The sequence below is a fragment of the Littorina saxatilis genome, linkage group LG2, assembly GCF_037325665.1.
Source record: "Littorina saxatilis isolate snail1 linkage group LG2, US_GU_Lsax_2.0, whole genome shotgun sequence".
Lineage (NCBI taxonomy): Eukaryota > Metazoa > Mollusca > Gastropoda > Littorinimorpha > Littorinidae > Littorina > Littorina saxatilis.
The window spans coordinates 87,240,593-87,267,963 of NC_090246.1; the positions used below are offsets into that span (position 1 = coordinate 87,240,593).

The 27,371-nt window shown below is 41.3% G+C and overlaps 1 protein-coding gene across 1 annotated transcript in view; it reads right to left on the reverse strand.

Annotated features, from left to right (window-relative positions):
* Window positions 1–27,371, reverse strand: part of LOC138960034 (E3 ubiquitin-protein ligase RBBP6-like) — a 55,949-nt gene that overhangs the window by 13,711 nt on the left and 14,867 nt on the right. The window contains exons 4-10 of the mRNA XM_070331756.1: window positions 26,816–26,846; window positions 11,093–11,137; window positions 9,010–9,098; window positions 8,156–8,386; window positions 6,423–6,592; window positions 5,102–6,017; window positions 4,531–4,588 (exon numbers count right to left, since the gene is read on the reverse strand). Of these exons, the coding sequence (XP_070187857.1) occupies window positions 4,531–4,588; window positions 5,102–6,017; window positions 6,423–6,592; window positions 8,156–8,386; window positions 9,010–9,098; window positions 11,093–11,137; window positions 26,816–26,846 (1,540 nt within the window). The remainder of the gene's footprint in view (window positions 1–4,530; window positions 4,589–5,101; window positions 6,018–6,422; window positions 6,593–8,155; window positions 8,387–9,009; window positions 9,099–11,092; window positions 11,138–26,815; window positions 26,847–27,371) is intronic.

Sequence of the window (27,371 nt, forward strand, 5' to 3'; positions counted from 1 at the left end):
GGCCACATCTCTACTGTTGTCACCTAATCCTACGACTAGGTTCTCAGAAGTAGACAACAGGACCTAACAATAAGAGGCCGCCCTTAAATAACACTGGCTCTAGTCAGGTTCATACAAGGGATACAATGTTTATCATTTCATATTATGGAAAATATAACATAATTGCTAAACGGATGTTGTTACAACACACAATTAACTATGCCTCCTAGACAGAGCGGCTACTCTCATGAGAAAGGTACTGGATAAACTCTTGGCACAACCATGCCGTTATCAGTACGAGGGGGAATTAAGTCATATTGACATGTATTTATATATACGTAGACATTACCAAACAGACAATGTCGGGCGCTCTGGGGGAATACCTCCAGTAAGCACAGGAAGAGACAGGCTTCCTTTTCGCCCTGATAACTCCCAGGATCGTTGCGACAGCTTATGACAGACCCTCCAGCTGTCAGGCAAGACGTCCACTGGGCGTAACATGAGTAGAATCTCCCTGAGGTAGCTACAGCCTCGTCTGCAACCTCTCCCTTGAGGTGACCCTGAAACACGGCTGTTGACAGGACTGGGCCCCTCCCACCACTATCTTTGCCAGGGTTCCCCATCATGATGGTGGCTTCATGCATTTTGACTACCAGTATTCAGTGCTGCAAACTGCCTGTAGCGATGCTTCAGCACCGGAAGGACAGCTCCCGCCCCCCATTGCCTGTCTACCACCTCCTGACGGACTGAGGAAGACCTAATGTTTAACGCTCTTGGAACTAGACCAACACTTCACGCCTGACCATATTCAGCAGTGCCCGGCTACACAGAAGTCTGGGAGTGTGAGGAGAATGCCTAGAGCCTCCTAGTTATCTTCATCACATGGAATGGAGAGCTAATGGTTAGAGGCTACAACCTTCACACCGGGGAGCCGCCCTACCAGTAACAAGATGGCACCTGCAATCTGCATACAGATCACCAGTCAAACAGCGGTGGACAACTGAACAGGGTATGGTAGTCACATCAGTTTCCATGCATACTGCAAGCTCTTGAGGTCTCTAGATGTCTCCTTCGGATACACAGCTACAAGACAGACACTGCGTACCAAGATAAGAGGAATCAAAGTGTCTCAAGACATTTGCCTGAGGAAACGACTCTGAAGATCACTCACACTTGGAGTGGAGCTTGTTCAACAGGGTAACAGGCCCAAGAATCTTGCCATACAAGCGTCGGGCAACACAGGTGAGCATGTTCAGGCTACATAACAAGGCGGGGAGCTGTTGGAGATAACGCAGAGACGGGGGAAGAAGTGCTCTGAGAATGTCAAGTACAGATTGCTTTCATGACCTGTGGACGGACCCAGCGTAACAACTTGTAAGAGTTGCCCCTTCTTCCTGAATGTCATCTGACACCCGCATCAGCCAGGGGATGATGATAGAAATGTCAGATTGTACAGTCGACATTCAACAGAGGATGTCCGACACCTGTAACAGGTCACATCTCGACTGATAATGGTAACAACTCTGGCAGAAGCATCAACAGGAGAGACGACAGTAGACGTCCTAGAGAAGGGATGGGCCGTTTAAGATCACTGGGCAGGTGCCCCTAAGATGATCAGCAGCTTTTGGAAGACAACCTACCCCAGGGTCAGGCAGTCCTTAGGCTACAAAACCTCATGGTTATCTTCCTTGGACCAAGTCAAGAACCGCCCTGATATGGCGCTTCGTGGTCGGCTGGGCGTTAAGCAAACAAACAAACCAAGTCAAGGCAAAACCCTTCAACAGGGACAGCACTCAACCTACGTCATGCTTTAGAGACGGACAGACTTGACTAAAGAGGGAATGTCTCCCGAGGTGACTCCGCCCGTTTTTCCATGGACTTTCCAGGAAGGACACTGAGAGATAGTCTGAGGTCTGGCCAGCCATCCGCACTATGAGATCCATGGGCCAGATTTCATAGATCAAGGAGGACCTCTCAGCCCATGCGGATTGATTAGTGCTGCCAGACATCTTGGACTGGGTAAACCATACGTCCCTCCATCATTGAGTCAAATTTTCCTGGAACAAGAAGAGCTTCCTCTACCTTTAGGGGTATTGGGTACGGCCACAGACACACTTGGATTTGGGAAGGCTCAGCCACCCCTTCCAACCGAACCTTGAATTGGACAAGCTTCGTTTGCCTCTTACAACTGGCGCTCTAAGATCCCTGGACCACAGAGATAAGACCTAGAGGTATTCCTCCCCCGAAAGGCATAATGAGTGCGGCAATACCTTTGACAGTGGGTGAATGTGTCCATCCCATCCATATGTAGACTCTCAGATGCCTGGACTCAAAAGCTAAAGGAGCTGGAGGAAAGAGACACAGTGAGATCCTAGCAGGAGCTAGGAATACCACACAAGGCTATCTCCCTCGCTCCCAGTCTACGGTGACACAAGGTTATTGGGTGAGTATAAGTTGTGTCACTCTAAGAGCTTGAGGTAGAGACACAGTGAGATCCTAGCAGGAGCTAGGAATACCACACCAGCCTTTTCTCCCTCGCTCGAAGAGCCTGAGGTAGAGACACAGTGAGATCCTAGCTGGAGCCAGGAATACCACACCAGCCTATCTCACTCACTCCCAGTCTACGGCTACGCGTCGTTTTTTTTGGCGAGAAACGTGGCAACTCGGGTGCTGACTAAGACCTTTGTCAAGTCAGAACTAGGCATCAGATCAAGAGAGTACACCTCCTGCCTCAGGCAGGGGCCTGAAAACAACTCTGCATAGTCACCCTAGAGCTCAGCTCCACAAACAGCTGAAGTGCCCCAGAGCTCACAAAGCTATGCTGGTCAGACAATGCAACACTTGCCGCCCGCAGCCACGCCTACTGAAAATCCAGATATGGACTTGGGTGATCTAGGCAGAAGTACTACTGAGATCACAACATAAGACATCTTTGTGAGTTCAACTACCAGGGGGCAGAACTTTGCATCAGCCCAAGATAATGCACCTTCGGCCATAGGCCGGAGAACATCACTGCATAGTCATCTAAGAACTTGTGAGCTCTACAGAAATCTGGAGTGTCCCAGAACTCACAAAACCTATGCTGGGCAGACAACCCAGCAGATGCCACCTACAACCATGTTTACAGAAAACCTAGATCAAGGACCTGGCTGATCAAGCCAGAAAACGGTCCTGCTGAAATCACAAATGGGACCTCTCAGTGAGTTGCATGCCAGGCATGGCATCCTCTTGAGTAAGACAAGAGCGGTCATTCAGCCAATAAGGGCTCAGAGATGCCCATGGTCACTGGGGACCCCCTCACGCTATAAGTGTGGAATTTCAAAGTAAGAAGCAGGTTTTCCCCTTGGGTAAAGGCAATACAGCTGGCTGTCTTTCACTGGCTATTCTAGGACAAATGGTACCTTTAACCATTAAGGGTAGGCTTATAGCCCCCACATGCGTTGAGACAGGCACAGGAAAGGTGCAGACAGTGACCGTACTGCTGAGCGCACTTGCGCTTACTTCCTGTCACGCAGGAGGAACAGCTAAGTCAGCCTGAATTTACACTGGTATCTGTGCCTACCATCCTCATTAGAGAGGTAAATTCAGAGAGGATATTTATATTCATTCATGCGACTGGCACAATTGTTTGCCATGGAAAGTGGTGCCTCAGACCAGAATTCTACAGGATCTCTGGAAACTCTGTCAATCTCCCTTAAATGGAGGATCAGTCGCAGAGACGCACCTTGGTGATAAGTTCAAGGTATTAGAGGAATTGTTATCTCTGACCATTCCTCATCTTTTAGGTCGTTCACCTGATCCACCTGCAGAACTTTACGTTGCTGGGGAGTTGGGTCGCTCAAGGCGCATAATGGCAAGTCATAACCATAACCCAACATTGATAAAGACAAGTGATCAGAGGAATAGTAACGACCATCGAGTAGAAACCAGCTCTACATTGACAGGTGGGACTTTCTTTCGATTGTCCCTTTCTGGAGCAAGTTGACACAGTGGCAACAATGCAACTTGCCACTCGCCCGACTCAGGATTTCTTGCTTCTCAGTCCGATGATCTATCCTTTTCTTCCCCCGTTTTTACAGGGGGGATTCCGGACAAATGGACTGAGTCGGGTGAGGTGACACTAGATTACCGATCGAAAGTCAACCCTCCAGCCTGTTATCTATTCTCCTATTAGTTAAATTGAGGTGATGTATTCGAAAGAAATATGTATTTTTTACAAGTAAAATGACTATTTCTAAGAATACTCACCTCAATTTAACCAGAGACCCTCCCACCAACCCCGCTATTGACTTAATAGCTTCGAATTGAAACTGGGGATTATGGGCATTGGCACATGCGCAGAGAGGTACTACCGACAAAGGGAGACTACTCCCCTAAATGGTATACCGACGGAAATCTAGAGTTAGCGACCTTGTTTACAGTCTAGTACTGGTAACATAGGACGCTTCTCAGTCTAGCACTCGTAAGTAAGGTAACTCCTATTAGTTAAATTGAGGTGAGTATTCTTAGAAATAGTCATTTTACTTGTAAAAAATACATGTTGTTAGTTACCTGTTCACCACCATCTTCCTCATAGCGCCTTGGAGAACGGGAGCTGCCAGGTGAATACCTGAAATGAAACATCCACACTTAGGAAACAGAAACAGCACCTCGCATGAACAAAAACTGCATGCGGATTTACTCAACAGGGCAAAAAATGGTAAAAGGAGCTTCAATTGAAGCTATTAATTACACCATTCTTTTTCAGACCAGCCATCAATCAAAAATTCACTTTTATTCCTCATCTTTACAGCAAGACTTCATTAACATGAAATGGCAAGAAGTGTCATAACCCAAAATATGCAACAATGCAGTTATGGCTGTTTTAAGAGACAAATTATCACATTCAAAAAAAGCCAGACGATTTTACTTACCAGGTGCATGTTCTTCCTACTACCACAAAATGCTGATAGAACTGGTAAAATTCATTTCCAGATATGAGTGTCTTTTAGAATTTATTTAATTAAGGGACAAAACATTTACTCTGGTTTTAATGTAACTCACAAAAACACAAACTACATACAAGCACACGTCCAAACCCATAAAATATTCAATTTTCAATTATTCCAGGTCTCAAGCTTACCTAGCACTGTTGTTGGAAGTGAGCGTGCTAGAGACGTAGACGGGCGGGGCCTCCTGGGGTCTCCTCCTCTGTTCCTGGAATCCTGACGGTGGGTGTGTGGCTACAGGTGGGGTATTGGGCAGTGAAGCCGAGTGGGCTAAGTGACCCGACGATGACGAGTGCACAAGATGACCCGAAGACAAGGAATGCATTGGCGGCGGGCGATGACCGGGCGGAGGGAGGCAGGTTGGGTTGGGTAAAAGGCCGTCCGATGGTGGGTAACCGTGCTGTGACTCCGAGTGAGAGGGCGGTGCTTGGCGGTGTTGTGACTCCGAGTGAGAGGGCGGTGCTTGGCGGTGTTGTGACTCCGAGTGAGAGGGCGGTGCTTGGCGGTGTTGTGACTCAATGTGAGAAGGCAGCGCCTGATGGTGCTGTGACTCAAGATGAGAGGGCGGTGCCTGACGGTGACTAGAAGGCAGAGCTTGGTGCCCGTGTTGAGAGTCGGAACGAGAAGGCGGAGCCTGGTGATGACTGTGTTGAGACTCTGAGCGAGAAGGTGGACGATACTGACTTGGAGCGTACTCCTGCGTGTGTCTAGGTGGGTATTCCTGGTTGTGAGATGAAGGCGGGTGACGGTTTTCTACAGCCTGAGGGGGAGGTTCTTGTCGATGATATTGTTGTGCGTTTTGCTGCTGATGGTGGGAAGGGGGGTGTGGTTGCTGTGGCGACTGTGGTGGGGTGTATCTCTGCTTCATGGCTTGAGGTCTCCCCTCTGAGGACTTGCGACGAGAAGTCTTGAAGTAGCCGCTGTCATTGGTGAAGGCTGTGACAGCAGAACGCAGAGAGTTGTTGGGGATGATTCCGTTAGGCGACACTTCGTACTGGCCACAGGTGGGGCACTGGTGATCCTCCGTCTCAAGCAAGGCATCTCGTATACCTGAGAGAAGCAGGGTATATATCTTTACTTGCATTTCAAGGCAAAGAGCCACACTGTAAGGTTATGGGGTAAAGTAATCCTTGACATTTTAACCAGTTCTACCAGTAACAGATCTTCACAACTGTGGGAACTTTTGATACCTCAGTACAAGTTTACGTTTTCTAAAAAGAGTGATTAACCCCGCAACTCATATCAAGAATCCCTCCCTCCATCTTGTTTCCTGTAAGGTAAATATACTAGAATAACCAGAAAATTATTCTCTCCTTTAGTCACAGTTCACTATCAATACCATCTTTTCTCTGGCATTATGTAAACCACCTGGCCCATTACAACCACCTCCCTTTCACACAATTTAGAGTTTTGTTGGCTAACAGTAACCAGCTTATAAATCACACCAACACTTACATTCATCACAGTAGCTGTTTCCGCAGCACGGAATGACAACAGCGTCAGTCATGAGATCCTGACACAGACGACACTTGAGCTCCATTGGAATTTTCAGCTTCTCCGGCTCTGCACTCTCCAGCTGTGGCAGGAATGGTGGCCGTTCCTTCTTCCCCTCCCTGTAGGCTTGCCTGTAAAGGAGAAGATCACACTGTCAACGTATGTTGCAACTAAAAACTTTACCGTCCATCATACACAAAGCACAAGCGTATGGTTAGTTTTTACTCTCTATACATTTCCTTCTCCAAAAATGTGGAGAACCCAGGGTGCAAAATGTGTCTGGGATCCCACCGAGTGATCGTTGTGGGCGGGTGGTCGCTTTCAAGAGATGGTCCACGGCTGTTCCTAGCTTGTGTTTTAGTGCGAGTTAAAAATAGCCCAGCAGAGGGAATTGTTTGGCTACAAACAGCTGCAGCCAGCACACTGTTAAGCTCGCTTGCCTGTTATACGCAGCTGCTTCCACGCTATCAGGTCTGCCTACCCTCCAAGTGAAGCTTCAGGGACAAAGTTCTGTTGAAGATTAAAAGAAGTAAATTTTGCGCAAAAGTCGAGGTTGCGCAAAGCGCAAGCGAGCTGGCTAGGGGGGTCCGGGGGCATGCCCCCCCCGGAAATTAATTTTGGCCAAAAGGACACAATTGGTGCAATCTGGTGTCATTTTACCCTAACATTGCCTTCAAATCATCTTGCCAAACTTGAACATTGTCACTGTAAATGTCACTGAAAAAATGAAATTCAAACTTACAATATTTACATTTTGTACAAGGTTTGGTGGTGTCACTGCATTCATTTGGAGCTGGCCTGAAGGGACCTGTAATAGGCACTCTTCATGTCTTTGAGCTCCTTGTTGGTGTAAACTCTATCCAGAGCTTCACCGGGTCTCAACTTGGCGACAACAAGTGCTTCGAGAGTGTCTTTTGCCATGCTGCCTCTAAAATCTGTCTTGTTCTTGCGGACCACCGAGAAAATCCTCTCGCAGTGTGCTGAAGAGAGTGGAATGGTGAGGATTGACAGCATGACCATTGGCAAGTGTTGGAACATTGACGCCATCTTTTCTTCGACCTTTTCTTCTTGCAAGAAGTTGACGCGCATGAGTATTACTATTAGCTACACAAAGCTGCTCGGCAATGATCAAAGGCATTGTGATAGCTGGGTGGCCTTGTTAAAAGACACGACCTTCTTCCCAGGGGTCAATGACCCAGTTTTTGCCATGAGAGGTGGTTCCCCTGTCATATCTGAGAGAGGAAACACTTCCTGCATCGGGGTCAGTGACCGGTCAGTGACCGAGTTTAACAGAGTGGAAATCTGTGTGTGCGGCCAGATCAAAGGCAGGGCAGTACCTAGTGGGGTCAGTGACCGGTCAGTGACAGAGTTTAACAGAGTGGAAATCTGTGTGTGCGGCCAGATCAAAGGCAGGGCAGTATACCTAGTGGCTGAAGGCAATCTCTCTCGTTCACACTGTTGTGAGCCTGTTTGGAATTTTTTTGAGTTTCCGGGACGCATTTCGAACATCCGTATTTTCCGGAACACTTGATAAAATTTATTGATTTCCGGGACAAATACGGAAATTCCGTAACGGTAGGCAGACCTGCGCTATACTGGCCTTCTCTGTGCAAAGCACGTGCAGCTGAAGTAGCAGAAATAAAGCACTGGGAACAGCCGTGCCCGGTCACAGGGGCAGGTTGAACTATACTTACGCATCAATGGTGGGCACGGCAAACTGTCCCTGGTGGGTGAGCAGAGCTCCGGGGGCCAGGGGGTCATCCGTGAAGGTCAGGAAGCTGTGGGGGATGCCCGTGGTCCTCTTGATGTGCGGCCCAATCACGTCCGGCCTGAGGGGACAGTTGGACACATGGTGGCCAGACTGGTGGCACCGGCGACAGATGTAGCCCTCAGGTGGTGGGCCCGAGTGGAACTTCCCTGAGTAGCTGAAACATGAATGGAAAATGTTTAGAGGTTTCAAAAGCAGCAGTGACCATACCTTAGCCACCATTCCTCAGCCCTTTCAGCCTCATCCATTTTACTTTCAGATTTCTTCGGGACTTTTGTGCAACGACCAGACACAACAAAATCATTTTCGGTCTTCAACAAACAAGATCTTTTGTCCCAGTGGAGCAATTGACCTGCCTTTTTCTTCCTTTTTTTCTCTCTAGGATATAAGCTAAAAAGCCATTATTTCATTTGACCAGTAAATCAAGTAACACAAGGGCTGAAATATGCTGTTGCTAAATTGCGACCTTGGAGCTGTCAAGGTTAAATCATCCCTGTCAACCCAATTCAGTCTTCAAGGCTTTTTAGCTTCAACACCTACACTACTGAACCAACATTTACTAACTGTTGCAGACACAGTATGGACTTCAATCCACACAGCACTAGCCCTTTCAATCAATCTCTGAACTGATAACATTACAATCTGTCTAGTTGTTTAGCTGCTCCACAGGCTATCCCATCAAACCACTCACTGTTTGTGGGCATGTGTCCAATATCTGTGTCTCCATGTGCATGTGTGTTGAGTGAAACATTTGTGAAGAGTCAGTGACAGAAAACTTACTTGGAAGGCTCAAATCCCTTGTTTGACTGAGCTACAGCCGCTATCACCTTGTCAATCTCAGACGCATTGGTGTTCACAAGGTCATTTGTCTGGAAGCAAAATGATCAAAACATTCAATCTTACGAACAAAATGGAGCATTTCACTCTGTGACGCATACACACCCAACTTTATCAAAATGCAAAGCTTTGTTTTTGGAGAATGAAATCAGGCTGAATTTCATGCATACAATCAAATTTCTATCCGTTCAATTCCTCATCCCAAATTCTTGTGAAAACTGATAAAAAGTCAGAAGGATGACACAGATTGTGAGCAGCTCAATACAATCTAGAAATGAGCTGCAATTGTGCATTCAGCCCAGCCATTTATATATTTAGTCAAGTTTTGACTAAATATTTTAACATCGAGGGGGAATCGAAACGAGGGTCGTGGTGTATGTGCGTGCGTGTGTGTGTGTGTCTGTGTGTGTGTGTAGAGCGATTCAGACTAAACTACTGGACCGATCTTTATGAAATTTGACATGAGAGTTCCTGGGTATGAAATCCCCGAACGTTTTTTTCATTTTTTTGATGTCTTTGATGACGTCATATCCGGCTTTTCGTGAAAGTTGAGGCGGCACTGTCACGCCCTCATTTTTCAACCAAATTGGTTGAAATTTTGGTCAAGTAATCTTCGACGAAGCCCGGACTTCGGTATTGCATTTCAGCTTGGTGGCTTAAAAATTAATTAATGACTTTGGTCATTAAAAATCTGAAAATTGTAAAAAAAAATAAAAATTTATAAAACGATCCAAATTTAAGTTTATCTTATTCTCCATCATTTGCTGATTCCAAAAACATAAATATGTTATATTCGGATTAAAAACAAGCTCTGAAAATTAAATATATAAAAATTATTATCAAAATTAAATTGTCCAAATCAATTTAAAAACACTTTCATCTTATTCCTTGTCGGTTCCTGATTCCAAAAACATATAGATATGATATGTTTGGATTAAAAACACGCTCAGAAAGTTAAAACAAAGAGAGGTACAGAAAAGCGTGCTATCCTTCTTAGCGCAACTACTACCCCGCTCTTCTTGTCAATTTCACTGCCTTTGCCATGAGCGGTGGACTGACGATGCTACGAGTATACGGTCTTGCTGAAAAATGGCATTGCGTTCAGTTTCATTCTGTGAGTTCGACAGCTACTTGACTAAATATTGTATTTTCGCCTTACGCGACTTGTTTCTTCTTCACATCACTGACTATTCATATCTGAGTGCATGAAATCAAAACTTCATAGCTGTCTCAGATTCCACTGGCACAGATTGCCGACCACACCGCTGGCTAGTGAGTGGCCTGTAATGTCACGTCGGTTTATAAGCTTCAGTATTTGCAATGTTGTATAACTCTTCCACATCCCATAAAAACTTCACAGAATTATTTCCGAATATTGTCCATTCAATTGTATTGTCTCTAGCAATGTGCTGGGCTCGAACTGAGGGAAAGCAAACATCCAAGAAATTCTATAGGAGTCTGGAAAATGTACAATCCGACGTGAATGCGAGCACATTTACAGCAGTTTTGCATTTTAATCTTTCTTTATTTGGTGTTTGACGTCGTTTTCAACCACGAAGGTTATATCGCGACGGGGAAAGGGGGGAGATGGGATAGAGCCACTTGTTAATTGTTTCTTGTTCACAAAAGCACTAATAAAAAAATTGCTCCAGGGGCTTGCAACGTAGTACAATATATGACCTTACTGGGAGAATGCAAGTTTCCAGTACAAAGTACTTAACATTTCTTACATACTGCTTGACTAAAATCTTTACAAACATTCACTATATTCTATACAAGAAACACTTAACAAGGGTAAAAGGAGAAACAGAATCCGTTTGTCGCCTCTTACGACATGCTGGGGAGCATCGGGTAAATTCTTCCCCCTAACCCGCGGGGGGCTTGCATTTTAATTTTTCTTGAACATTTTCTTATTTGCGTAAAAGTGGGAGCCCTGAATATGCTATCAGCAGGTAGCTTGCTCACCCTCTACGGCTTGTGCAAACTCATGACAAGTAATTCACAATGAAAAACAATGAAAACCAACCTGCTTCAGCTGTTCCAAGTTTAACTTCTCTTTTTCCTGTTCTCTCTGCAAAGTGGTCAGCAAAGCATGTACATTAGTCAAACATCATGAACATTTTAACATTTCAAAATCCATGGTTGTCGGTGTCAGTTGAGAGGTTCAGAGAGACAGAAAAACACGACACAGTCCAAGCTTTCATCATTCGCTCTCACATTATACTTTATACACTAGCTGAATTATTACAGCCAGCTTGGCTCTGCTCCGATTGGCAACATGCAATGCCTTTGTTGGATTTGATTTGCCCTACCGTGCCTGTGAACGATCTATCCTACATGCTACGAAGTGGAGTAAAGTGAGTTTCATCATGGCAAGGTCCCGTCCATTCAACTGGAAGGAGTAATATGCGAGAGGTTGGATTTGCCCGTTCTCGGTCATCTCTGTTGGCAGCACAGCTTCCTTTTTGTTGTAATCCTTGTCAATGTCAGCCTCGTTAGAAAAGAATCGCACTTGCAGATCTGTTTGGGTCGTTGATGAGACACAGTCACAAATGAGCAGGTTTTCGTTCAATTATACTATTGCCATCGACCTTTTGTGTGTGAAGTTTGTCAGTATTAGTTAATATCAAATGTAACAGATGACTAAATCTTCACTACTGGCTGTTCAGTCTTTGATCCAGTCTTAACGCTTTTAACTCAGTGCTTTGAAACAATTGACTCATGGGCAATTTATTCTTAACACTCCTTTATTCTCAACACTCTGGATAAGTTATCTATATTGCATCATGTTGACATTTATGAATAGAAACTTCAATTAACCTGTGAAACTTGACTGCTTTTCTTGTTCACTAGTGGGAGCAACCAAAAAGTTGAAATAGGGTCAAGTGAACAAATAGCCATCTCTAAGGTATGACAGTCTAGGGCTTGGTAATAGATGACAGCCGGAACCGTCATGTTTATTCCAGTCTTTTATTTTATTCTTAAAGGTCCTTGTCTACATTTTTATACCGAAATCGCCATTTGGCCATTAAAATGCAGTCTATTATCTACATATATCAAAAATACACCCCCTTTCGATCAGGAAAGACGAAGCCAGTGTAGCCGTTTGAAAATTCATTGTAGTATTCCAGAGTAGTATTCATAGTAGGTTATCCTTATTTGGAAAATGCCAAGCGCAAAACTCCTCTCAAATCCCGTGCATTTCGTGCGTTTAAAAAAAAGCGTGGACAGCGCTCCAGTGTCAAACTGTTGCTGCACTTGTTTGGGCGTGGCTATAAGCTTAGTGACATGAATTTGATTGGTCAGTATTTTTAGGCAAAGCACATGTTCTCAGCAAACAGAAAACAAAATATTGGAAGCGTGAGTCACGCTACCCAAAAATAAAATCTTTTTTTACATATTTTTTTTTTCTATAACTTTTTTCCCCATGGTTCATTCATCATTTGACATAATTTTGTATCGAAATCTAACCATAAGATTATTGAAAAAAAGGCAAAAATGTAGACGACCACCTTTAAGTTCCATAAAAACATGTCAGTGCTGAGGCAAACAAGTTTTAAGGTGTCTATTTTTCAGAGAAGGGATTCTCAAAAAAAGTAAGACTGAATATAAGACTGAAGCAATTTTTGGGGGCATCTGAATCCAAGGATTTTTCTTAAAACTGGAAAGAATCACTACTCTGGAGTTTTCAATTCCCCTCTGTAAGCGCTGTTGTAATCTATTAGAGGTATCTAAAGCAAGAACATTGCAGTTGTGCAAGCCCCGCAGAGGTGTGTGAAGATGCACAGGCGAGAGATTGTTTGTTTGTTTGCTTAACGCCCAGCCGACCACGAAGGGCCATATCAGGGCGGTGCTGCTTTGACATATAACGTGCGCCACACACAAGACAGAAGTCGCAGCACAGGCTTCATGTCTCACCCAGTCACATTATTCTGACACCGGACCAACCAGTCCTAGAACTAACCCCATAATGCCAGACGCCAGGCGGAGCAGCCACTAGATTGCCAATTTAAAGTCTTAGGTATGACCCGGCCAGGGTTCGAACCCACGACCTCCCGATCACGGGGCGGACGTCTTACCACTAGGCCAACCGTGCCGGTCCAGGCGAGAGATAAGCGCATAGTGCTTTTAGTGATGCGCTATAGAAATCTCCTTAATAAATAAATATAGGCTTGCTCCTTCAACACGTTGCAACACTTTAAGTGGGTGGCTCAATTTCAGTACTAACTGCTTTTCAAAAGATGGCTTGTATCTACCTGGTCTAAAATCAATCCCAGTGTATGACGGAACAGGCAACTCGATGAAACAGCATCCTTCCGGGTACCGTCTATGATTAATACAAAGCAACGAAAATGTGGCTGAGGAGTTTCATTTGTAGCAACGTTTGTTCAGCATCAGGATGGTACTTTGTCTTTTAAAAATCTTGCTCCTCAAATATTCCCGCGAGTCCAAAGGTGACAACCTTCTTGAAGCATCCCTATAATGCAACGTCTACACTCTATTAGGTCACATCACAAGTTGACCCAGATGCTTTAGCAGAGGGTGAAAACAAGCGCAAAGTGTAGCTCAGACTTGACATGTTGCTTGGTTTTCATTCAAAGTCGGACTTTTAACAAAAAATCTGACTTGTTTCAGGAAGGACTATTTTTAGCACAGGTGAGAGATCAGAAACTTTGCTCTTGTTTGACAGAGTGTCAGGCAATGTCATCTTGAACAGGATCGTGAATACGTTTGAAAAAGAATCATAACATTGCTTGTGGATCTCTTAGGATGAAAAAGAATCATAACATTGCTTGAGGATCTCTTAGGATGAAAAAGAATCATAACATTGCTTGTGGATCTCTTAGGGCATCAGTTGGACAGGATCCTGTTCACTTCCAAATGGCCTGACTATTGGGTCATGAAGAATGCTACAATTTTGTTATGTGGCGTACAAGTTACATGAAGAAACGGATATTTAGCTGATGATGGTACATCCAACTGTGAAAATTTGAACCTTAAACAGTGACAGCTGCGTAGGATTGTGTGTGAAAGTACATGTACTACACTTAAAAGATGTTGTCTGTGTGTGTTGCTTCGTCTGCTTGTCTTATTATAGAGTTTAACTTTTTAATTTTTAACATACACACTGTAACACACAAGCATTCATTCACACTACATGTGCATCCACACATATAACCCACAGGGCTGCAAAAAACTGTTTTATTCAACAGATCTGGACGCTTGAAAACCGATCTGGAACTCCTCAAATGTCTCACGGCTGCAGCAATGGTGCTTCAGCATTTCTCTGCATCTCTCGCGCGTTTCTCTGCATGTTTCAAGTTTGTTTCTGCAGACTCAGGTTTCATTGTGTAATGATTTGTGCTTTGTTGTATCAGTGGTGTAGACTTTTTTAGATAGTAGATGTCAATGCTGCTTGAAGTTCTTGCCGCATTGAAGGTTATCTTTCTCTCCATGTCAACTGTTGCCACAGTAATAGGGAACAAGCCCTAGTAATCAGCATGTGTAAAAGTTGTAAATACAAACATCGTAACATCATTATTATATTGAACACAGAAGGCATAATCAGAGAGAGACTTTTAGCAAGTGCAGTCTGTTCTGATAACTTCAGAGCTGAACAGAAAAATGAATCAGTTGCAATGAAGGATGTGAATGCAGACCTGTCTACCCTTGTGAAGCCTGAAGTGTAAAAATTTGGAATTTTCAGCGTTGCAAATGGTGAAGTGTACCACTGTCTTAGGCGGATTTATGCCATCTTACGCAAGAATATATATTTTCAATAACTTTAGACAGCAAGTACATGATTATGCCCATAAGAGAGTGTCTGCAACGCTACTTTTCAGTGTGGACAACATTTTTTATGACCTATAATCTGACAGCTACACAAAGTGAGAAGCAGAAATGAGTACCATGACATAGAAGAAAGAGGGAACTGTTGCAGGCTTGTGATTACTTGTTTGAGCGTAGCTATGTTTAAGCTTGGCGTAATAGTTTAGCAACTGTGAATGGAACATCAGATTATAAATTTAACCAATTTCACGGGAGACTCTTTATATATATTGAATCTTCCGCATGTTCTGGTGGCTCCAGAAGATGAATGCAGGAAACCATAGTAGGAGGTTTGAGTGGCATGGGGCAAAATTGCATGCAACTAACTGAATAAAACAGCAAGACTGAATGCACATCGCTACATGCTCACACGGTACATAGTCATGATAGTGTAGACGACTAGTTCACACAGTGCCAACTGTATTTAGTCTTGATGCAAATAGACTTTTTCCGAAAATAACTCTGTCAAGATTTACAGGCCGAAAGGAGTTGCATCCCATCAAAGGCAAACAACCTCAACAGAAAACACGTGGTCAAAGAAGAAACACATGGTAGACTGGTCAGTTAAAAAAAAACTATCGCAGCAAATAACCGACTCCGATGAGTACGTTATACAGTGTCCGCTCGATATGACCCCATTTCTTTCCAAAATATACACATCGCAGTTAAGGATCTGTTGCTGCAATGCTGGATCACTTGGCACTAGTGTTTTGTGTTCAGTGTGAGGTTTTGTTAGCAGGTCGCAACTCTTCCACAACGCTTGCAAATCCTGACAGAGTTATTTCCAAAAATCATCTATTTAACATTTATTCAGCTAGTTGCATACAATTTTGCTCCATGGTGTACATTGCCACTCAGGCACCACTTGTGAGGGTGACACGAAAAACAAACTCACTCTGAAGACATTGATTCTGCTCAGCTATGAAGTTATTCAGACCTACAAACACTTGCTCAGAGTCCCTTTCATCGTTTTAAACAATAAACATCTTTCAGGAAAAAATGTACACACGCATGTAAAAATGCCAATAAAAAATACACTATAGTGTAGACAAAAATACACAGCAGTGTAGAAAATGTAAAAACAGTTCTTTCACAGTATTGCTTCTTTGGCTCAAATACAAATGACGACAAGAGATCAAAAAGTCATCAAAATCAACAGGCACACAGCAGGAAACAAATGCACCCTTTGTCACAATTGTAATGTCTTTGATTTCAAACATTTTCATCAACCGATTCAAAAAATTCTGCACTCTCAAGACAGATGACACCCAGGCGTTTCAAAACTTACAACCAGACTTTCATCATGTATGACGGTTACCGAGCTTATACATACCAACCTGATAGTGTGTGAAGCTCTAAAGTTTGAGCTTCAAAAACATCTGATAAATTCTCAACATTAAATTTTTTTCTTCTTCGACTAACACTACCGAACCCTAAAACTCTCCTGATTGTTAAGGTGAGTCAACAACTCAACAAGGTATGGACACTTTAACAAATTTGGTTGCTTTATTTCACAAAGGCTCTACACTGTGACCCTAAAATCTGTTAAATGTGAAGATTCTTTCTTTCATTATTTGGTGTTTAACGTCGTTTTCAACCACGAAGGTTATATCGCGACGGGGAAAGGGGGGAGATGGGATAGAGCCACTTGTCAATTGTTTCTTGTTCACAAAAGCACTAATCAAAAATTTGCTCCAGGGGCTTGCAACGTAGTACAATATATTACCTTACTGGGAGAATGCAAGTTTCCAGTACAAAGGACTTAACATTTCTTACATACTGCTTGACTAAAATCTTTACAAAAATTGACTATATTCTATACAAGAAACACTTAACAAGGGTAAAAGGAGAAACAGAATCCGTTAGTCGCCTCTTACGACATGCTGGGGAGCATCGGGTAAATTCTTCCCCCTAACCCGCGGGGGGTAAATGTGAAGATAATCAAAGCTGAAGAAATGTGCAATCTTTGAGAAATTGTAAATGCAAAAGTTTTGATAACACTAATAACGGACGGATCCATGTGTAAATATCATTCCATTTTTATCCATTTTATCAGTAAATGCCGATTTTATCTCCCTGTAAAACATACTCAGGAAGGTATTTCACAATGCCAGAATGTATCCAAATACAACCATAGAAGACAAAGTCAACAGTTGCTCAGTCTCTGAGCACAAAAATGAGAACAAATAGTGCTCATTACTTAGCAGAAAAAGGTAGTGATATCATAAGATTAAGAAGCGACAATATTGCAATGACAATGACTCATTTGTAATATTTGTTGTTGTTATGAAGGCTTAAAAGTGCGCACACATCTGTTTTCTGTTGTGTTTGTGATACATGTACAAAAGTAAGTCAATGACCATGAACCTCAACAATTCACTCTTCTTTATCAAGCTGTACTTAATAAAAAAAAAGTAAATGAACATCAATTGCATTGTTACAGCTTTCTGAAAAGCAAACGTTAAGGCAACATGAGGCAATAAAATTAAACTTGGAGAATACATGGAATAACCTAGTTTTCTTGGTAGTTATTGAAGTGACTTATAAAAATGAATGAAAAACTTGTGAATACCAATGGACATAAGACTGCCGTTGCTATGGAAACAGCTGCCATGTTTGATTTCAAGGAAACAGTTTTACAGCAACATCATACATCAGAAATGCATAATATTTGGCACATGCATACAAACGACATATCTACAATCACGTAGAACGATTTTTTGACAAAAACTACCCAGAAAACTAAGTTATTTCATGTATTCTCCAAGTTTAATGTTGGTAATTTAAGTGCCTCACATTACCACTTGTGCCTTAACTCAATATACACCTAGAAGTTCCATGTGCAACACACAAGAATGGCTTAATGACATTGTTCAATGCATTAAAACAAAAGACACCATAGAACATTTACTACTTCAGAAGCATACAGCCAGAATAATGTATGCTGTGTGAAAACCTGTCTGTTGCTAGTGCGTATAGAACAGCACATCAAGATTAGATTTCAATCAATCAATCAATGAGTCTTATATCGCGCATATTCCGTGGGTACAGTTCTAGGCGCTCTGCAGTGATGCCGTGTGAGATGAAATTTTATACGGCCAGTAGATTGCAGCCATTTCGGCGCATATTTACCTTTCACGGCCTATTATTCCAAGTCACACGGGTATAGGTAGACAATTATTAACTGTGCCTAAGCAATTTTGCCAGGAAAGACCCTTTTGTCAATCGTGGGATCTTTAACGTGCACACCCAATGTAGTGTCAACAACTCAACAAGGTATGGACACTTTAACAAATTTGGTTGCTTTATTTCAGCAGCCTTTACTTAAAATTACATGTATGTAATGAGAATTAGTCATCGCATGTCAATTTCCTGGTTACTTTAGGTGATATTGATAATTGCATACCACTGTTTTTATAACAAAAGTAAGCCACTTGTAGTGATTGAAACAATGATACAACAGAAAATAACTATCAGGTTTGTATAGATTGTGAAAGAGTGAATACGCTTGGTTTTTAGTGAGATGAGCTTCCTACATGTGCTCCTTGTCCACGTGTTTCAGAACCACCCCTCGCTAGTGACTGGCCTATAATGTCACCTGGGAAAGTTTGACTCACTAAAAGCAAGAGTATTCACTCCTTCACAACCCATAAAAACCCGACAGATTAATTTTAGAACATTGTCTACAACCACAAAATAGGCAAGTTCCCCCACGTCCATGTGTTAATAACTAATTTCAAAGAGAGAACCCCATTCAGTCGGATGGCATTTATGATCAAGGTTAGCATTCCTAGCTTTGAGATCAGCCTGACAAACTATGCAGTTCAAAACAAAATTTGATTGCAACTTATTAAGTATAATTCTAACAGAGTGAGCATAAGCACTCAAAAAAATCAAAACAAGCCAGACAATGACGTGATATTTTATGCAAATTAAATCTGATTTACCAATAACTTCACCCACAACCATGAAAACATAAGGGACCAGGTACTTTTCACAGTACAACAGGTAATTCAAATGGCATTATAAGCATGGGAGCATGTGGTGTATGAAAACTCAGACCTTTTTTAAAGTCACCATCATCATGGAGTTATCGTTAGTCTTCATGGATTCAAGCCTTTTCTTTTTCAGACTGCATGTCAGAATGGTTCCTAAAATTCAGGCTTGGAACACAGCCACTTGCACCCATGCACAAGATTCAAAATTAGCCTGTTGAAAATCTTGCTGATCTGCACCGGTTAGTGTTACTTAACTGTATATTGTTTATCTTTGGTAAAAGAAATCCAAAAAGGTCAGATACAAAGACCCTTTGTAAAAGGCTTTTAATTCAGTATTTCTTACCACCAATGTGACCAAACACACAAAATGTCCACATATGGTAATTAAATATGAGAAAAAGTTGTGGCATCCCTACACTCCAGTAGTAGTAGCATACTGTAAAGTATGCACTGTAGGGGGTCCATTTTTACACAAGATTAAGACAATGAAATGGATGAACGCAGTTCATAATATACTCATGATTAATACAAGAACAAGAACGGCAGCGCAGTATAATCAAAAACTTTCACAAAAGTATAATGTATATATAATTAATAATACATACAAAAGGTTTAACATTTTGTTTTAAATTAAACATCAATGTTTAACTTTCATAAATCACTGTGATTTCTGATGAAATACAGCAATAGCAGCATGTGTGTGCAATGGTGTGTATGTGTTTGAGGGAGAAAAAAAAAAGATCAGAGAGAAAGCAGTGTGCTTGCATGGGTATATCATAAACTTTAACTTGCTATTCTTCAAATAAAAACAAAAAGTAAAAAAACATGGTGAACAAAAAATGTATCCTCAATTATCATGTCCGCAAAAGAGGCATCATTCATTCATTCATGAATAATATATTGCACACATGTAAATTTCATGTCTTAGCACCAGTGAAAAAAAAGTGTTTTTTTATCGTAAAATTCACAGCCAAAAAATGAAAAATATCACAGTTCATATCAAAATATAATTTTAACCAAATCCCACCAACAGAAAAAACTCTGACATAAAAAAAAAAAAGTCATATAAGATGTCTGTTGGTAAAGTTCGGTAATATATCACACATGTATGCAGATTTTAACATACAATTCACAGGATAACTCTTTGAAAGGAGTAAAGAAACCCTCTGAGGTTGATGAAGGCTTCAAACTGAACAAAATATGCTCAACCTTCAAAATCAGTCAAACCACTAGCCATGACATAATTGCAAAACCAACTGCAGTGCTTCAGATTGCCTCACGATACCAATGGTCATGCACAGTACATTACATCTGTCGGCGGAGAAAAGCCCACTAATGGATAAAAGAGTCATCAGGCAGGACATGTTGTTCTTCACATAAATAACTGATAGTGATCTGAATTAAGAGTGAACACAGCATCGTGTAAATTTATCCAATCTACCAGTGTACTCAGCACAATATCATGAAATTGTAAAATAAAAGCCTCAAACAAAAAAACCAGATTTGTTGTGTGTGTGTGGAGTAATCTCAATTATGATGTCTGACAACACTTGTACAACACAGTCAGTTCAGTGGCATGAATCTCCAACCGCCAACCGTTAGATTTGACATGTGTCTTACTTACCACTCAAAAATATTTACATGTCCCAATGGTGTGAGCATGACAACAACCTGAAGCACTGCAATTGACAGCAGTGTATCTACCAGGCATGGGAATTGAAAATTGTAAAAAAAGGCTGAACATTTATTAACTGACGGCGCAAAGCGCCTAGCCTTACTAGGGGGGTCCGGGGGCATGCCCCCCCGGAAATTTTTTCTCTCCAAAGAACCCAGATGGTGCAATCTGGTGTCAGGACTGGGTGGCCGAGTGGTAACGCACTTGCGCTCGGAAGCGAGATGTTGCGAGTTCGACCCTGGGTCAGCTGAGACGAAAAACCGAGGTCCCTTCGTGTACACTACATTGGGGTGTGCACGTTAAAGATCCCACGATTGACAAAAGGGTCTTTCCTGGCAAAATTGTATAGGCATAGATTAAAAAAAATGTCCACCAAAATACCCGTGTGACTTGGAATAATAGGCCGTGAAAAGTAGGATATGCGCCGAAATGGCTGCGATCTGCTGGTCGATGTGAATCTCACACGGCATAAATAGATCCCTGCGCCTTGAGTCCGAGTCTGGAGATACGCGCGCGATATAAGACTTCATATAATAATAATCTGAGCTCCAAGTTTGCCATTAAATTCTGTTTTTAGAATCAGAGTTTTTAGTACCAATTTTTGATTTTTTTAAGAAAAAAAATATGTATAGGTTACAACACGAGTGGTTTTTTATATGGCTTGTATTTCAGTCAAGACCCAGCGGATGAATATCATCGGGAGACACGAGCCTCTGGCGAGTGGCTCTCGATTAATATTCTCGCTGGGTCTTGACTGAAATACAAGCCATATAAAAAACCACTCGTGTTGTAATCTGTATATCCCATTCTACCATCAAACACAAAGTGTAGACTACTAGCGGCACTGTTGCGATCTGTGCAGGGTAAAACTGTTGCCAGCGAGACTTAGCCCTTTTGCAACCTTAAACTAAGTGACCGTCGCTGAAAAAATAAAACGAATGAGTGCATCGATAAGTACGCGGTAACACTACTTTCAGACCATTTAAAAGCTTTAAGTAAAGGTTCATAAGTTGCAAGAAAGTAATGAAGTCGAATAGAAATTAATTTAGTTGAAGCGCACAATTCTTTTGTTTTGCGTTTCAGGTCGGCAGAACGGGCGAAACGGGTTTGGGACCCATTTGGCTTACTCGATTCAGAATCGATTCCACGTTGTTTTTCTCGAACGTGTGTAATTAGGCTTATTGACAGAGAAGCAAATTTTAGGGAACAAATATGTAGGTTTAGATTTAACCATTTGCTCCCTATTTGAAATGTATCTACGTGATAAACTGTTTTGCGAGTGTGTTTGCATGGATGAACTTAAACTGGTATGGGCACGGTGAGGAAAACGCGACCGACACGTCTGTCACCGCCGATTGATTGCATTTTGAAGGAATATGACTGGATTACGGAAAAATATGTGGACTTACTGCAGAGCCAGGCAAAAGAGTAGACTTGCTCGCAAAACACGTGAAACAGCCGATGTTTGATAGCTGAAGGCGCACACCAAAACACACTACCGACAGATTCTCAAAAGTCGTCTGCTAACGATGCAAGGGGAGGGTACTCGTGTTTTTGTTTTGGTTCGCTAGCATCTGGTTATCTTGTAAGTTGAATGTTCGTTTTTTTCGACCTGCATTGCTTTCATAATGAAAGAAACTTTTGCTTATTGCATCTCATACATCAGATCAGTTCTGAGATTCATTTTTGCGTGCAACTGATATGGTTTTCTGAGCCGTGCAATACGATTTTAGAACTTCATACAAATGTGTCACATTGTTCGGCGCGAGGTCAAAGGTCGGGAGGAAAGTAGTCCTTTGCCCAAATCGGAATCTGCACTATCATATATTTTTTGGAGTCCATGATGTATTTATTGAGCTATAAAAATACAACATATATACCCATACTGAAGTAACAGAGACAAAGAAGGGAGGTCATGGCATATATGGCCTTGGCTCAGAAATGGCGTCGAACTCCACTTTCCCCCCACTCGGGTTATTCATGGCCTAATTTCTGTGAACAGAGCCACAGAAGGACAACGGAAAGAGATTTCTTGGATCTAAGACATGTTTACCTTTCCGTTTTCACTTCAAGTCGATAGCCGATGTTGTTCTTTTGGTCGCTGTGACGCAATTTATGCTCATTATCGGCCGAGTTTTCTCGATTTGTTTGTGACATTTTACAGTGGGTCTAATTGGATTAATTTATTGCGATAGTGTTCGAGGACATAACATAAAAAATGAAGTTTTCCTGTTCTGCAAAGGCTGATGAAATCATAGAGTATCTTTCGGGCAGAAACGGTCAATGCATCGCCGAGTATTTTCCGGAAACAAACGAAGTGATGTTCATCACGTATTGTCGTAAGGAAACACGCGGATGAATCGTTCACTACAATGAGTTATCAAAAAATACAATCGCCGTTGTTCACTCAAATATTTGATGAGACTAGACCCGAGTATTATTTGCTGGATCAAAATTCATGGTTTGCGTTGTAGTTTGTACAGAAAATGGCTTCATAGGTGAAATGTGTCAATTTGCTGTAAGATGCATCGTGATGAACTACATTTTTGATCGGACTAATATTTTATCGGAAAGGTGTGAGCGGTCACATTCCCTTGTTTTAGGCGCGAAATCAATAAAGGGTGAAGCGTCATTGTGAATGAAGTCGTCATGGACGAAGGAAATAGAGAACGTAAAGGTAAATGTATTGCTGTAATTGTGTTATCTAGCGTGATGAACTGCGTGGCTATGAATAAATGTTTGTAGTTTGTTAATTTGTCACAATGCAACGATGCTTGTTTTTCTGTATTGTTTAGCAAGTACTTGTGCGTAGTTTCCGATCTTGAGACAATTTTCAATTCGATTCCTACATGTGAAAAAAAAAAAATGTGTATCGATCTTTTGTAAAGTGATGAACTTACATTTTATAGAAACAATTTAATGAAAGACTGGAGAAATAATCATAACTGGCATGATTTCACCAATAATTTGAAAAAAATAAAACCGTCAGCATGTTGTTATTTTGATAGACAAATGCAATGCCTAATGTCGATGTAGTTCATCACTTTTCAGCAAATAAATTACACTGATCTAAAAGTTAGCGATTTTTGTTGTTATTTTAGAAATCAGTCATGAAAAAAATGCCTTAATCTAATTGTTTACCACGGATCTTCATATAGTTTTGATAAAATCAAACTTATCTCCTAGAATTACTTAATTGGCGTAGTTCATAACCTTACAGCAAGCATCTATTGCCAAATGTGTGTAAAGTGATGAACAAAGGTAACTTTTTTTTCCTTTGTCATTGATTGGAATTTTTTAAACAGTTACCTTTTACTTGTGTCAAGTTCAAAATCTGTGATGTTCAACTAATTACAAAATGTCTTCAAGTCACATGAGCATGCACAGTTCATCATCTTACATCAGATCTCTGCAATCTGATTTGTGTAAAGTTATGAACAAACACCAAAGTTTTCTCTATCTCACATTATTTTTTTGAACATATCATATTTGGAGTATTTTTAATCTTAAGTCATATATATTCTTCCATTTTCACTTATTTTGCTTATGTTCTGTCACCAAAGTGGTTTGCGGGTCTCATTATGTGTTCATCTTGTGATGTAAGGTGATGAACATTTTTCTTATTGGCGTCACTAAATCTTACTATGCTCGGTTTTTTCCTCCAATGTTCTATATTTTATGTCTGCCACCTAATGTAACTTGTTTAATGACATGTTAAATGAATTATGCAGACAGGACAGTCATTTATGTTCAATTTTTTGACAAGTTTGCTGTAATGTGATGAACATCTCCAGTTTTCATGTGATAACTTTTGAGTGCTTTAAGTTACAAGTTTTTTTTTGCCATTGATGTTACCCTCCTTTGATGTGTGTGTTCTGGATATGTGTATTGTGTTCTAGCTCTGTTCCGTTTGGATATTAATATGTGAAATGTGACCTTGTCACGCTGTAAAGTGATGAACAGAAAAGATGGATGAGTAATTTATGTAATTGTTTCTTGTTCACGAACTTGAATTTTGTCTCGTTGATGATAACATGATAATTTATGTCACTTGACATGATGTTTCAGATGACTTTCTAGATAACGTGCGACCTAAGTTTGATTTTCTAGTTTTTGTACTGAATAGAAACTTGCTGTTCATACAATTCAACATTTCATTGCTTTAAAAGTAAATATTTGCTTGCATTATCACTCTGAAATCTGCTACAGATGCTAATTGGTACATGAATGTGATTCCATGTATATTAACTGATAATTCTGTAAGTTTTTGCTATTTTTAACGGAGGCCCTCACATTGTTGTAAGGTGATGAACTGTCCTGCTGTTTATTTTTGTCGGGAACGTAATTCCAATTACTTTATTTTGAATTTTGTACATATTTATCCTTTTGGCTTCCTTTGTCAATTTACAACTGAAATTTGTAAGCTGTTTATTCAGGTTTCCTTTTAATTGGCATGTTTATCTTGTGACATGATGTAAGTGTGATGAACAGCATGTACGCACATTTTTGTCCACTGTTAACACAATAAATGTCCGATTTCTTCCAGACTTGTTGGGTTGTCTTTGTCATCTTTTTCTCTTTGAGGTGCAGTTTATAAAAACAACATTTTCTGAAAAACACTTTTTGTCACAGTTTCTAGACACCAATTCTGAGCCAAGGCCATATACATGTATTATATGGTTGAAATTTGTTAAAAAATTGATCTGTTGAGACAAACAGGAAAATGTAACTTGTAACACAATCTGGTTTACTTTCAAACATAAAAGTTACAAAGGCTCACCAATAAGAATTGCCTACTTAAGTTACTTTCCCATGATCTCTTACAATGAGTTTTTAAGAAAAATATAAAAAAATAAGGCTCAACGCATAGATTTTTCTTCGATTTGTGTATTAGCGGTTTGGGTACCAGCCCAGCTCCAACCCTTGCTTAAATTTGGTAAATATAGTTCGAAGATTACGAATACGATCAGCAGCACAGGGACATTCGAATGGAGAAAAACTGAAACAGATGCGCAAAGTTCAGATCTAGAGCGGTGTTCTTCGCTTGACTTGAGCCAAAATCTGTTCTTCTTCTGCCGTATAAAATCGAAGGAAAATCAAACAATTCAGGAGCACTGTGCCTTACTTGAGCAGAAAAACCCCCACCTGGCAAACGTTGATTATCCTTCAGAGAAGAGCACGTTTCAATGTGCTTCTTCCTGCGGAGATGGTGAGTAACAGTTAGTAGGTGTTGCGGACGATGCACCATGCTGAACCACGGACATCAATTTTTCTAAATCGGGTGCCGACGCGCTGTTTGTCTCTATTCACTTCCACAACAGCCGACACCCAATCCCATTTCCATTTGTTCGCACATCCAGTGTCATCGAATCTTTGACCACGTTTTACAACACGCGCGATCGACATTTTCACTGCTGTCGCGTGCCCGTGAATCAACAGCGAGCTGTTTCACTCAAAGTTCAAGTAACAGAGGCGGGCGGTAGCAGTGCGTGAACAAAGTTTTTGCGGGCTTTTGCGCTAAGGCAAAAGTAACCGTTGTTTTTTTTTGTATGCCTCCCCCCTTTATTTTTTCGGCGGACACTTTTGCTTTTCCGGCGGAACAAACAAAAATTTCGGCGGACAATTCCCATGCCTGATCTACCTCAGAGTTTGATGCTGAACCAATCCTTACTCAAGAATACATATTCATACTTGAGTTCATCAAAAGTATGTGTACGATATCATTAAGGAACAGAAAACTAAACAAATGTGAGCAATGTTAAAAATAATTCAGACACTTGAACTGCTCATCAGCATTTATGAATCATGAAAAATGCACAACCATGACCGTACAAATCAACTGTAGCAAGTCTGAAAATGTGCCGACAAAACAATCAAAATTCGAACACACATCTTTGTACGTGTGATATACTGAATATGGTAAACCAGAAATCGATCAAACCAAACATCTGACAAAACACACAAAAGTACATGACATTGACAATTCACTCTGAGTCTAAAACACAAACATGTTAATCACCACCAAAGGGAAACGGAACCAAATAACACTGACTGATTTTCATTCAGTCATTTCATTCATTCCACATGGCATATTAATCATGAAACAAGTTCGGGGTTCAAACTGCATAAATATGAAGTTCATCATTTTACTCTGTTACACCATCCATGGCAAAACATCAAGACATCATAAAAACAGAAAAGTAAAGATGTTACCGATTGTTGATCGATAATCTAAAAGATCACGTACTTCTTTGGCCCTCGTCTGCTTGTACGCCTCCCTGAAACACACAGACAATTTGGATCTGTTAATTAATTATGAATATGTTTTGTGCAACTAAGGACATATTTCTGTCTTTAAGTTTAACCCTTTCGATCTATATGATGCGTGAATGCATCACCGTGACCCTACCGCTTGATGCTTGAATGTATCAACCGAACCTGGCCGTTTGATGCTCGTAAACATCATAGATTGTTGCCCTCTTTAAAAACACAGCTGTGCAATCTACAGCTACATTAAGCCGGGGAGGAGCTACCTTCAAATACACCGTTTTTCTCTTCCAAGTCATTTGACCACAACATTCATAAAACAGAAATGTTTGTGTTAAAATTTGGTGTGCATTTGCTTCAACAGACCTGTTTACCGCCATAAGTGTTTTGGAGTAATGCTCAGCCCCAAAAATAGTAATACTGGCACAAAAATAGTAATCATCCAGCATTCGTCGCCAATTACAACGCACATGACAACTGTGTCTGCGAAACGCAATCATGCACATATATCCATCATTCACAAACAAAACACATCA